Genomic DNA, 12497 nt, shown 5'->3' on the forward strand with positions numbered 1-12497 from the left:
TCTGGTAGTTATTTAATTTGTTTCTGTACAATGCTATATACAACCTGCATCAACAGTGAATGAATGGCAGCATGTTATTTTTTTGTGTAATTGTTGGGGCAATTTTAGGTTCGTTTTTCATCACAGCCAAGTTTGGAGGAATATACTGTCTTTATAAAACTATCGAATTGTAGAATTATATTTTGTGCTTTTTTGTATAAGAGTTATCGGGTAATATGTGTGTTATGTAAGTAACAAAATTATAGTTTTAAATGCCTACAACACTGTGGGCTTTAAGTTGTATTATAAAAAATTGTAAAATTAAATTGAACTAAACAGAATCCTATGTTTTTTTCGTTTGGTCTCTGGTTGAATCATTCAGAGCCTAGTCCTTAACCTAATAGTGATGCTCTAGAATTACCACAGAGAGCCCATTGTGGATTTTATATTAGTGTATTCCATCAAGACAGAAAAGATTATAAGTGTGTTATTAGCATAAACATAAGCTAATAAGTGTGTTTGTCTATACTTGTGGCTTAGGTGAAGATCAGATGATATTTTTGATCAATTATTACAGAAAACCAGGTAGTTTCAAAGGGGTCACATGTGTTTTCGCCACTGTAGTGTTAATTGTATTATTCAGTTGTTTGGAGAAGCGAACAACATTTACCATTCACATGAAGAGGGGCTGAAAGTTGTTTCCAAATTATGGAAAGGAGCTTAGATGACAGCGTTGTCCAGGCCTAGATCTCTTCTGGAATGCAAAGAGTGTAAAGCCTCCTTAACTTTTTCATGTTAATAGGGGTATCTAAAGTGCAGACTTCATCTTCAGAGTATTTATTTTAACAAATAGCTGGATTGAAGTGCTCAGAAAATAATATAAAATAATTGGATAGAACTCCATAAAATGCTTATTTATCTAGTTTGAATTATTAGTTAGGAGCCCCTACATTATTTTAAGTGGATAAGATAATGGTAAAAGTAAGTCCTAGAGCCAGTAATATTATTTAAGTATTGTCCTTAGTGTTTTAATAATAATACCAGCAGTAATAATAATAATGCATTTAATTTATATAAAATTATTTATATGGTCAAAATGCTTCACAGTTACATCCAAAAAGATACAAAATACATAAAGACAAATTTTCGAATTAGAATAAGAAACAATAGGATGAGATGGTCTTGTCTGTTGCAGGAGGTCGATGTCTAAGACGGTGCTCTGCTAACAGCGGTGGTGTTTAGCTTTTTTTATTCGTCTGAGATATCCAATGATTAATTAACCTGAGAAGAATCAATTAAAAGTATATTAAAAACATGAGCAGAAAACCACGAGGTCAGAAAGAGAAGAAAAAGGTAGTTAAAGTTTCATCAAAGTCTAAGCCGGTCTCAAGATAACGATACGGCCTGCCACCGACTGAGCTGAAAGAGGCAAGCAAAGGAATGGATCAGCTAGGACCTCATGATGCAACATCTGCTCCAGCCGCCAGCAAATGCAGTAGCAAAGCTGTGAGTGAGGCAAGAAAAATTAGAGTTAGCTGCTTTCAGGTGCCATCTGTGAATTGAGCATGGCCTCTTTATCCCTGCTGTCAATTATTATCAACAACCCCCTGTGTTTCAACAGCATCAACTTCAGCAATATACAAAACTCCACCTTTAGAGCACGGAGAAGATGGAAACAAACTGTCTGAACTGAAGGTATTGATTACCGCACTTAGGTAAAAATAAATGATGTAAAGTATGATATAAAAATATATGATGTAAAGTATGACATGATGGTTATAGAGAAGGGTATAGTGGGAACATGTAACGGAATAGACAAGTTGATTCAGGAGATAAAAAACCAGGAGGTACGTTTAACACTAGAATCCCTGGAGCCTATGAAAAAAGTTATAATGCCGGGCCACCTTAAATTCGGTGGGGGATGGGATGGCAGGCTGCTTGCTGGTTGTGCTGATTGACACATTTTCAAAACAAAGATGCTGATAAAGAGGTGTGAGGGCATTTAAGGTGGCCCGGCATTAAGACTATTCGTAGGCTACAGGGATTCTAGTGTTAAGCAGTAACTTGGATGAAAACCTCAACAACAACAACAACAACATTTATTTCTATAGCACATTTTCATACAAACAATGTGGCTCAATGTGCTTTACATGATGAAAAAAGACAAAATAAATAAAATTAGGGAATACTAATTAACATAAAATTAAAGTAAGGCCCGAAAGGGGGGTGTGGGGGGGGGGTTATGAAACTCCAGACAGCTGGAGAAAAAAAAATCTGCAGGGGTTCCAGGCCACGAGACCACCCAGCCCCCTCTAGGCATTCTACCTAACATATTTATATATTTATATATAACATATTTTTAAAATATGAAGCATGTTTTAGAAAAATTAATTAAAAAACAGAAAAAAATTAGCAAAAATTGAAGATAAAACCATGTGGAAAAAGTTAAGCAAACATTTATAACTCATATTGAAGAAGTAGAACAATTGACATACACCACTGACTAAAAAGCAACTGCTGTAGAATCAGAATGCAAAATGCTTTGTGATAAATTAGCAGCATTTTTATATAGATATAGAAGGAACAACATCAGAATCAAAGGACTTCCTGAAAACCATGAAAGTCCAAACCCAGTGAAATTCATATTTGAACTATTTCCTAAAATAATAAGAGAAGACGTTCAGTTGGACAGTGAGATCTCAGTGGCTTATTGTGTACATTGATTGAGTGTCTCAAAACCTAGAAGCCTGATTGTCAGATTTCAGAAACTACAGGTTAAAGAAAATTTAATGTTGGTTCTCAGACAGAAAGGTGAAATTATATTTGAAAATTGAGAAAGCTGTCAAAATACAAATACAACTATTTCAGCAGCTGCTAAACAGGCTGCATTCTACAGTATCAAACAGTGATTATATAAAGCTGAACTCAGTTATAACCTCTTGTTTCCAGCTAAACTGAAAGTAACAGTTGGTGGCCAGTTCTTTGTCTTTAGTTCTCCTGAGGAATCAGAAAAAGAGCAACAAAAGACTGATTCTGACATCCTTTAAAATATGAACTTGAGTCATATTGTATCCTGGTAATGCAAAGAAGACACTGCTTGCATTTTAGTCTTTCTTTAATGTAACATTTATTATAATTATACCCTCTACAGTGTTTTTGGCTACTTTTTCATTTAGTGTTTCAGTTTATTCTATTAAATATGTGTATTTGTTTAGCCTTTAAGTAACTAAAGTAACTGAAAGTGTCATTAGACTTAAACAGTCTCCTGAAAAGGACTAAAAGAGGAACATTTTGCAGCCATCAGGGTGTGCCCCTTTGACTGCCATGTGGAGAAAAACAGCATCATTCATGGGGCCAGAATTGATTTTAATGAACCTTTGCAAAGCATTGATAACTCCTGTAAAAATAATAATAAAGTAGTGATTAAATTGAATTGTCAACTATTTGCACAAGACATAACCATGGGAAATAAAATTGGGATAGGGCACTTCTGTGGTCAGAAAGAAATGATGTAGCCAGTATGGGATTAGATAAAAGAAAGCGAGTGGGATACAATATTTATAGTCACAAATGAGAGTCAAGTCTGGTTAATTTAAAATGAGAATTCCTTAGCAAGCACTAATATGCAAACTGAGAAGATAGGCTACATGGTTTGTTGATGCAGAGAGGGGAGAGAGTTTATTGCAGCACTTGTAATTGAGAGTGCCACAGCTAACAGAGGTAGAGTTAGAGAGTGTGATTGTGCGTGTGTGTGTGTGTAAGTAAGCAGCATCTTGGATACTGCAGCCCTGTTTATTCTACTGAACTCCAGTGGTGTTTTTCTCAAAGAGCCTCTTATTAATTGTACATTCAGTGATTATTTAATACAAGCTAAATGTAAAAGTATTATTTATTTGTTGATATTTTGTTACTGTTTTTCACTTTGAAAAGGTACTGTAATAATAATAATAATAATTCTTTACATTTATATAGTGCTTTTCTCACTACTCAGAGTAAATATAAAAGCATATTCACAGTACATTTTACAACGTTGAACCTAGTCCGTTCATGGAGCTAATTAATCCTTGGTGGACACAGCCTTGCTGAAAAGAAGAATTACAATGATAGAATGATGAGCGTAATACTTAACGATTAGTGGATGGCACTCTGCTGCTAAAATAGTGTTTGCCCTCCTGTAATATTGAATTTGAGTACATGGGTTAGAGAATGAAATGATATAACTTAATAGATACATTTATGTCAAATGTTTTTAATATTCAGTTTCTTTTTGGGCATAATTAACTGTGCCGTTAGAAATTTTAATGTGTTTTCCATTAGCAAAGCTACAATATGTTCCTAGTTACAATTTTTTGTTTAAAGATTTCATTTTCCATTGTTGCTCCTGCTTATTTTGCATTGTTTTATGATTATTTGAACAGTATGGTTTACGTTAAATACATTTTCTACAAAAAAAATACAAATTCCTCTACGACCTACCCAGGATCATTGGTTCAATAGACTGTACACATGGACGCATCAAAGCTCCACACAGTGATGCGTTTGCATATAAAATAAAAAACACTTCCATTCTATTAACGTGCAGCTCATATGTGATGCAGTGTGCGTGCTGCTCAATGTCATTGCCTGATGGCCTGGCAGTGTGCATAATAGTTTCATTCTGTAGCATAGTTCCATTGGCACGCATCTAGAACAAGGAGCTGTGCAAGAGGGGCTGGCTTCTCAGTAAGACTAAAAGTCTCTCTTATAGATTAAATTGTATTTATCTGAGAGGTATAAATAGGCTAACTGTTTATAACCATAGGGGACATGAGTTGCCCATTGAAGACATGGCTTATGACACCTCTAAACTACTCACAGACACCATAGGAATGGGTTTATAATAATGCACCTGCTAGAAGAGCTAGAAGAAGTGGCCGGGGAGAGGGAAGTCTGGACATCTCTGCTCAAGCAGCTGCCACCGCGACCCGACCTCGGATAAGCGGAAGAGGATGGATGGATAATATTTTGTAATGCTTTTAATCTTGAAATGTTTTTCTTGCTTTGTTTTTATTATGTTTTTTCATTCTTTTCAGTTGGACAGATTTGCTAGCATTAGAATTCCTGGCAGCAAAAAGGAACGGCCAATGTTGTCCCAGTTAAAAGTCTCACACTCTACAAGCTGTGACTGGTCAACGGTATCTCCTGAATTTGAGGATTTTAACTCCAGGCAGATGTCAGAAAAAGAAATTCTTGCTCTTTTTGAAAAAATGATGGTAATTATTTTTATTTTTTGTTTACCACTGCCAGTGATACCTGGAAGTTTTTAAAAAGAATTCCCTACAGACTTACAAGACTCTTTGCATAAACTAATGTATGGTTTATTCATTTACAGTGAAATTAATTTTGTTAATGTGTGTTCTAATTTGAAACAGATATTACTTTCTAAGTTTACGATTGATTTACAAATTTGTTGGGCATATTGGAAAATGGTTTCTGTTGAATATGGGATCCCAAGACTGTTCATCAAAGACAGCGTGGATGAGTTTTTGGAAATATGACAGGCTAGCTTGCCCAGTCCATGATGAATCATGGTCTATTGGTCTGGTGGTTGAATCCAAGTGCAGAAGTGTTGTCTAATTGAAATTAATTATTTTAAATTAATTCAGTAGAAAGTCCACAATACCTAGGACATCATTCTTAACAGTCCAAGGCCACAATAAAGTCTGATAGGAAAGTACTAATCCCATTGGAGCACAGTGATTGTCACACAGATGGAAGCAGCTGATGGTATGACCAAGGGGATCTTAAACTCCCCTGTTTGTGGCAGGCCAGCAGGCCCTCTTCAAAATTGTTGATAAAATTTGATATTTATTTACTGGAATTATTTCTGCCCTATATTTTGCAACATTAAACAGTTCAGATCACCAGAATATTTAATGATCTTGAATGAGATTAGTATTCCTTCTGCCATTCTTTTTTGTTATATTTTTCTATATTGATTTACCTTCAATAAATATTAGTGTCAGTTTTCCACAACTATATGTCATTTGGTATAGCAGTGCTAATGTGCCACATAATGGCATGATAAATGCAGTGGATTTTATTACTACAAGCTTTACAAATTATTTTTAAATGTTATCGCACAGCAAGTGTTAACCCTGAATACACCCAGTAGAGATCTAATGCTGTGGACAATCAGAAATTGGCTTATATTATATAGAAGACATTTAAGAATTCTGTGTCCTTCTGAGGCTTTTAAAAGTAGGTATGAATACAGTAATTTGAAATGTGTGGATTTCTAAAAGAGTTACTAGGAAGTACATCTGAAGGGTTGCCATATTCAACCAAACTTTCTTGCAGAGACAGAACATGCCGAACACTGTTCAGTTCTCAGGTACTATTAAAGGTTCCAGTTTAATGAACCAAAGAGAAAACATCTTATAGAGCTCTCTGTTTCTTTTGTAATCTTTTTTTTAATTGGCTAGATCTACATTTTAAAGTCAAATATTTTGTTAATAGAAGGACAGGAAGTGGCACAGATGTAAATGACTTTAAAGGACATAAAAGAATGTTGGTCATAGGTTAGATTAAAACACAAAGAAACAACTGGCAAGAACACCAAAGCAAAAACTTAGTCCATGATAAGAAGCCAGTACAAAGCCAAGGTCAAAACCCTATTTCTTTTTTGTGATTTGTTTATCTTCATTAGTTGAGTGTTCTTTTTTTCCTTTTTTAGGTTTTTAAAATTTAAATATTGAGGTATGTGTACTGCCTTGTTTTATGATATCACATCATGTACCATTGTTACTTTGTGGTTATCACCATGGATCACTGTTGTAAATAATATAGTGGTACATGCTAAACAACATGCGAAACAGCAGCATTCACTAGAAAAGAAACAAACAGAATAGTACAGCTGTGATGACACCAAACTAACTACTAAATAATTCATTTAAGTTCTACACTAATCATTAATGTTGAACAAAAGTAGAGTGGACTCCACAAAGACCTACAAAAATAGTAATGGGGAAGAACAATATATATACTAATGGGATACAAGTGAACACCTCAGCTAAATTTAAGAAGCAGTTTTAGCTGAGGTTTCTTCTGTACAAAATACTTAAAATCCTTTTGTGTGATAGAAAGATCCATACCACAAAGTTTGTCTTTCTGTGAATTATACTTGATCAGAAGAGTTTTTGTGCATTTATCTGTCATGCAATAATAAATAATATATTTGTATTATGGCTGAGAATCAATTAAAAAATTAATCACATAAATGTATGTCATTAATTGCGTTTAATCGCATCTAACATTAAAAAATTGAATTATAAAATTAATACATAAATCATAAAGTAAATACACACTGAATCACAAAATTACACAAAGGACTAAACAAACAATAATTTCATAGTTTAAACTGAAACAGTGACCTTAAATCTGAACTTTTAACAAAATACTACTTGAGCAAGTACAACCTGAATTTTAATTTCTTCCTAAAAGGCAAGTTGAAAAGAAGACAATAAGAGACCAATGTATTAATTCTCAGATTGGTATAGATATGAGACACGGACATGTCAAAGTGAAAATTAAACAATCTAAATGAGTGTTACCTTTGAATGCACTGCTAAAGACTGCAAATACTATCCTCAGTTGTTCATCATCATCAACAACTTCATAATTATACAAGTGTTTTTTAACTGGTGTGATGTGGAAATAACAGTGCCCCTGAGTCTTGACCTGAGAGAAACAAGCTCATCAGGTGGTTGAGATCTTTTAGAGGAGGGTGGGGCTACCTGGAGAAGCTGCCATAAAAGCAGCTCAGTGATCGCTGTTTTGCAGACACAGCATGTAGAGAACACTTTAGCAGCCAGGAGACATGTATGGGGTCCATCTGCCTGGGTACATGTTCACCAATGACTCTAGAACCGAGGGCTAGTGGGCATATGAATTGTATCTAACCCTGAGTCAGTGGAGAGGGCATCACCTGTAAGAATGGGCAAAGGGCCAAAGTAGCTGGGAAATGCTCAGTAAGTTCTGTTTCTGGGAACGGCAATCTCTTGAGTGCTTTTTGAATATCTGGGTCATCTTTCACCTTATCAGCGATATACCTCTAACTGCCTTTTAGCCTCCCTAATATCTTTGCGTTGCCCTTATGTTCTCATACGCCCTAAGATTCACATTGGAGTCATTAATCTTACAAACCTTACTGTATACATCTGTTTTTACCTTTGCAGCTTCAATTTCAGCTTTCCCAGTGCAATTTGCCAGCACACAGGAGCCTAGTATATTTGGCGACATACATTCATTGAACTCCGCCACCAGCTATAGTCACTTCCCAGTGCAATTTGCCAGGATGCGGGAGCTGATCAGTCAGTGTCGTACATTTGTTGAGCAGCCAGCTCATGACCACTGCCGCCCCCTGCAGCACTGCAGCATCACTGTCCCTGGGATTCAGCCGCTGCACTAGACTAGCCTGCAAGCATCAGTGTTGGCCTCTGTGTGTTTGTGTGCAGCCAGTTTAAGCACAGTTGTCTCGGTGATTTAATGAATTTCATCAATGGCTTCAGTTGCACCTTGTACATATTATTGCAGTAGTTTTTTTTTTATTTTTTTATTTTTTAAATATAGTTTTTACAGTTCATTGGCAGTGTGTAAAATGATCAGTGTTGCAGTAATTGTGATGCTCTTTCCATGAAAAAAAATGTGTTCCATTAAAATGTCACTTTTTCTTGGTAAATTGTGACATTTACTTAAAAAGTGCAACAAAAAATTATTTGGCGCCCACGGGTACATTAACCCCCCAAATATTTGGCAGTTTAAGGGTTAACCCACTGCTGAGTGTTTTTTTTAAATGTCCTAGTAATTCCAAATTTTAATATGCACCTGTCCTGCATTACATGTAAAATGTTTTCAAACCTGGTCCACTGCTCCTTGACTGCCTCCACACTTAAAAGCCTATCCAAGTCTATCCTCATTAGACCTTGCTGCATCTGCTTAAAATTAGCCCTACCAAAATTAAACTTAACAGTTTAAGACTGCATCTACACTCTTCGAAAACACTTAGAAAACACATGACCTTAGTGGTTCAATCACCTCTACAGCCTCAAATCTATCTATCTATCTATCTATCTATCTATCTATCTATCTATCTATCTATCTATCTATCTATCTATCTATCTATCTATCTATCTATCTATCTATCTATCTATCTATCTATCTATCTATCTATCTATCTATCTATCTATCTATCTATCTAATATTTTTAATCTAAGCAGGCTTCCCCCTGTGTTGGTGCTTCAGCATACTGTGTTTAAAAATTGTCACTGATTACGTTTAAAAACTCCTACTCTTTTGCTCCACTATTTGCAAGGTTATAACAATTAATATTCGGGTAGCCCATAATATCCCCCTGTAAATGTGCCTTTTTAATATTACTAAAAAGATGTGCATTGAAATTACTGTCAGTGTTGGGAGGTCTATAACACACTCCTAAGATAAGGTCTCTTTCCCTGTTGTTTTCCAAATGAAGTCAGCTGTCCTCACTAAGATGTGGCTCATCGTTCAATTGAAGAGGTCTTGTGTTTATATTCTGCTTGACATAAACAGCAACCACACCTTCTTTTCTGTTCTGTCTAGCCTTCCTAAAAAATGTGTGCCTCTCTAGGTTATAGTTTTCCCTGTTTTTTTTATTTAGCCCAGTTTCTGGTATTGTTACAATATCATAATTATGCTCCACTACATAGAACTACAACTCATTTGTTTAATTTTTGACACTTTTAACAATAAGGCAAGTTATTCTGAATGTGTTACTCATTCTGCTTGGATTTAACACTAGAATTACCAAAGCCTATGTAAAAAATTGTAATTCTGGCCCACCTTAAATCGGTTCGTACCTCTCTGTCAGCATCTTTTGTCTTGTAAATGTAAATGTTTCGATCAACACAAGCAGCAAACAGCCTGCTATACCACCCCCACCCACCGCTGCAGAAAGGGCAAAAAGTTCTCCCAGCTCAAGCCTTGATTATCTTGGAGTGAAGTGCTGGAATTTTAGAGGGTAAAAAATATATTGTTATTTGAAACACATTCATTTCATATGTGTTCCGTTTCTACAGTAATCTATGTAAACACATAGTTAAAACAAACATTTTTCATGTTTTGTAATAAATGACAAAATGAAGACATAAAACTGTATAATGTGTGAAGCCAGAAGTCCATATATCAAACACTTTCACAAAAGGTACAAGTATAATGCAACAGCTTCCGTGGTGCAGCAGTAAGAAATGCTGACTTGTAATCAAGAGGCTGCCGGTTCGATACTGGTTGCCTCGCAAATTTACCGTTTTGAGTAGTGAGCTGCTCTTGTTAATATTATACAATAAAACATACATTTGATTTGTGTCTGTAAGAGGCGGTGTAAATTTTTAATATTTGTAAAAGTTAGTGTTTTTTTTTCACTTTTATTCTCTCCGTCACGATCATGCTACGTGGCCCCACCACTACCCCAGATCTGACGCTGTTATTTTTTATTTGAAATTGGGAACAATTCTAGATGTGAGTGGTGTTTTGAGACAGTGGAACTGGACATTCTCTGACCTGGAGGGATAAAAGCTGACACACAAACGCTGGTGAATCTGCCTTCTTGGTATCTTATTTATCACTTTAATTTTCTTTATTCAGTTTTATTGAGCGTTCCTGCTTATGCTGAATTAGTATGCACCTTATGGTCCATGATGTCAAAGCCGCACTGACAAAAAACAGAGACATAGGTATATATGATATTTGGAATTATTCATTTTATGACCTGTATAGTACATTACGGAAAACATTATGGCACTGATGCAACATTATTCATATTCATTTGCATACCCTTTTGTGGTTGTAATCAGTGACGATCTTGCCCAGTCTCCAATTTTGGTGCATGGTGGTGTTCCTTTTGTGCTCCAGGACATGCAGAGGAAAGAATAGTACAGAGAGGTCAGTTCTGCGCTATATGCAATCAACAAATTCAAATGTTAACAGTTCCCACACACTTAAGGACCATCCGTCCTACATTGCAATGTATGCACTTCTCTCTATGCTGTGGTTCCTATTGCATTGAAGGGGCACCTGACATGGACTGAGTTTGCTTTTCTGGGGGAAAGCAGCTTTTTTGGAACAGAAGCTTGTCAATTTTGCATCCTCTTTTACTTTTTTCCATCACCTTTTCTTGTAAGAAGCGACAACAAAATTTTTCTGCTAGGTGAACAAAGAACAATCTTCTTTTCTCAGTGGACCCATGGATGCCTTGTGCAGTACATGTGCGTTGATCACTGCCAGGTCAAGCATGTTGTAGCACATAGCAACCGACCACCTACGTGTTCCTATTTGCACTGAATAAGTTTACACCTTCTGGTGCATGATGTCAACGCAGCACCAGAGAAAAAAAGAAAGGTTAGCTAAGTAACTGAAAAAATTAAAATGCAGCTAAAATAGGTTTCCTGAACTGAGTTATTAGGTTTACTTTCAGTGATATAATAAGGGACTTGGCTGTAGTGCAGGCTTTTAGAATAGAAATGCTGCTTCTATAGGACCAAGAGAAGCCACTTTAAATAATATGAACAAATAGTTACGATACCCCCAGAACTTCATTGAGGATGTATAAAAGGCGTGTTACACCAAAAGAAGACCCAAAGTCAGACCAAGGACTTGATGAAGGAACTACATTATATCTTAACTGGATCAGGAAAGTGTGAAATTGCCTCATGAGGATCTGGAAAATGTTACTGTGGATAAGGCGACCTGGTCTCTTCATCTCATCTTATTGCCACTGTAACTCTAAGCTAAGTAAATGGAGTCAAAATGATGAGAGAGGAGGATTGATATACTTACATCAGTAGAATTTGTATCCTTTTAATTTAGTTATACTGTAGAATGTAAGAGTTTTGAAGTGCTGCTATGAATTGTTAGAAGTCTAGATCATGCCACAATGCTATAAATATTTTTCTTGTGAAATGTCTGTTAATCTCTGCTGTGAAGTTGTTTAAGGTTACAGTAAATGCAGTGAACATCAAACACTGGTTGTAAGTATGAAAATGCCATAAATATACCGTTGATAAATATGCAATGACATGGTTGGTTTACAGTTAATGAGTGTCTTCAAGTGTGCATATGTGCAGATTAAACCATAACAGCAGCTGATTTACCTTATATTGATGAGTTCAAGTAATTTAAGTGTAGGAAGGCTTTTGCTACATCTGCAAAGTGTAATTTATGGAATTATACTGTAACTTGGTTTTTAAGTGGATGACATAGACAGTCTGGATTTACCTAAATGTTTCCTAAAGTGATACCAGTTTCTGTAAATCCTTGTTTTGTAGTATATAATAATATAAACATTTATATAGTTTAAATTTATAGTCATACCAATCTTGTTTTTCAGATTAGGATTATGAAAAGGTGTGTATTTGAATTTATTTTTCTTTTGTCAAATTCAAAGCCTTGTTTTTCAAAAGCAGTTTCTTAGTGTCTGCATAATCAGATATCAAGTGATAGAACAT

General features: G+C 35.6%; 1 protein-coding gene across 1 annotated transcript in view; it reads left to right on the plus strand.

The window, feature by feature from the left end:
• The window catches only part of LOC114650158 (protein diaphanous homolog 3-like), a 1033571-nt gene that overhangs the window by 132315 nt on the left and 888759 nt on the right, over positions 1-12497 (plus strand). The window contains exon 3 of the mRNA XM_051925675.1: positions 5052-5231. Within this exon, the coding sequence (XP_051781635.1) occupies positions 5052-5231 (180 nt within the window). The remainder of the gene's footprint in view (positions 1-5051; positions 5232-12497) is intronic.

The sequence above is a fragment of the Erpetoichthys calabaricus genome, chromosome 4, assembly GCF_900747795.2.
Source record: "Erpetoichthys calabaricus chromosome 4, fErpCal1.3, whole genome shotgun sequence".
In the NCBI taxonomy this organism is placed as follows: Eukaryota; Metazoa; Chordata; class Cladistia; order Polypteriformes; family Polypteridae; genus Erpetoichthys; species Erpetoichthys calabaricus.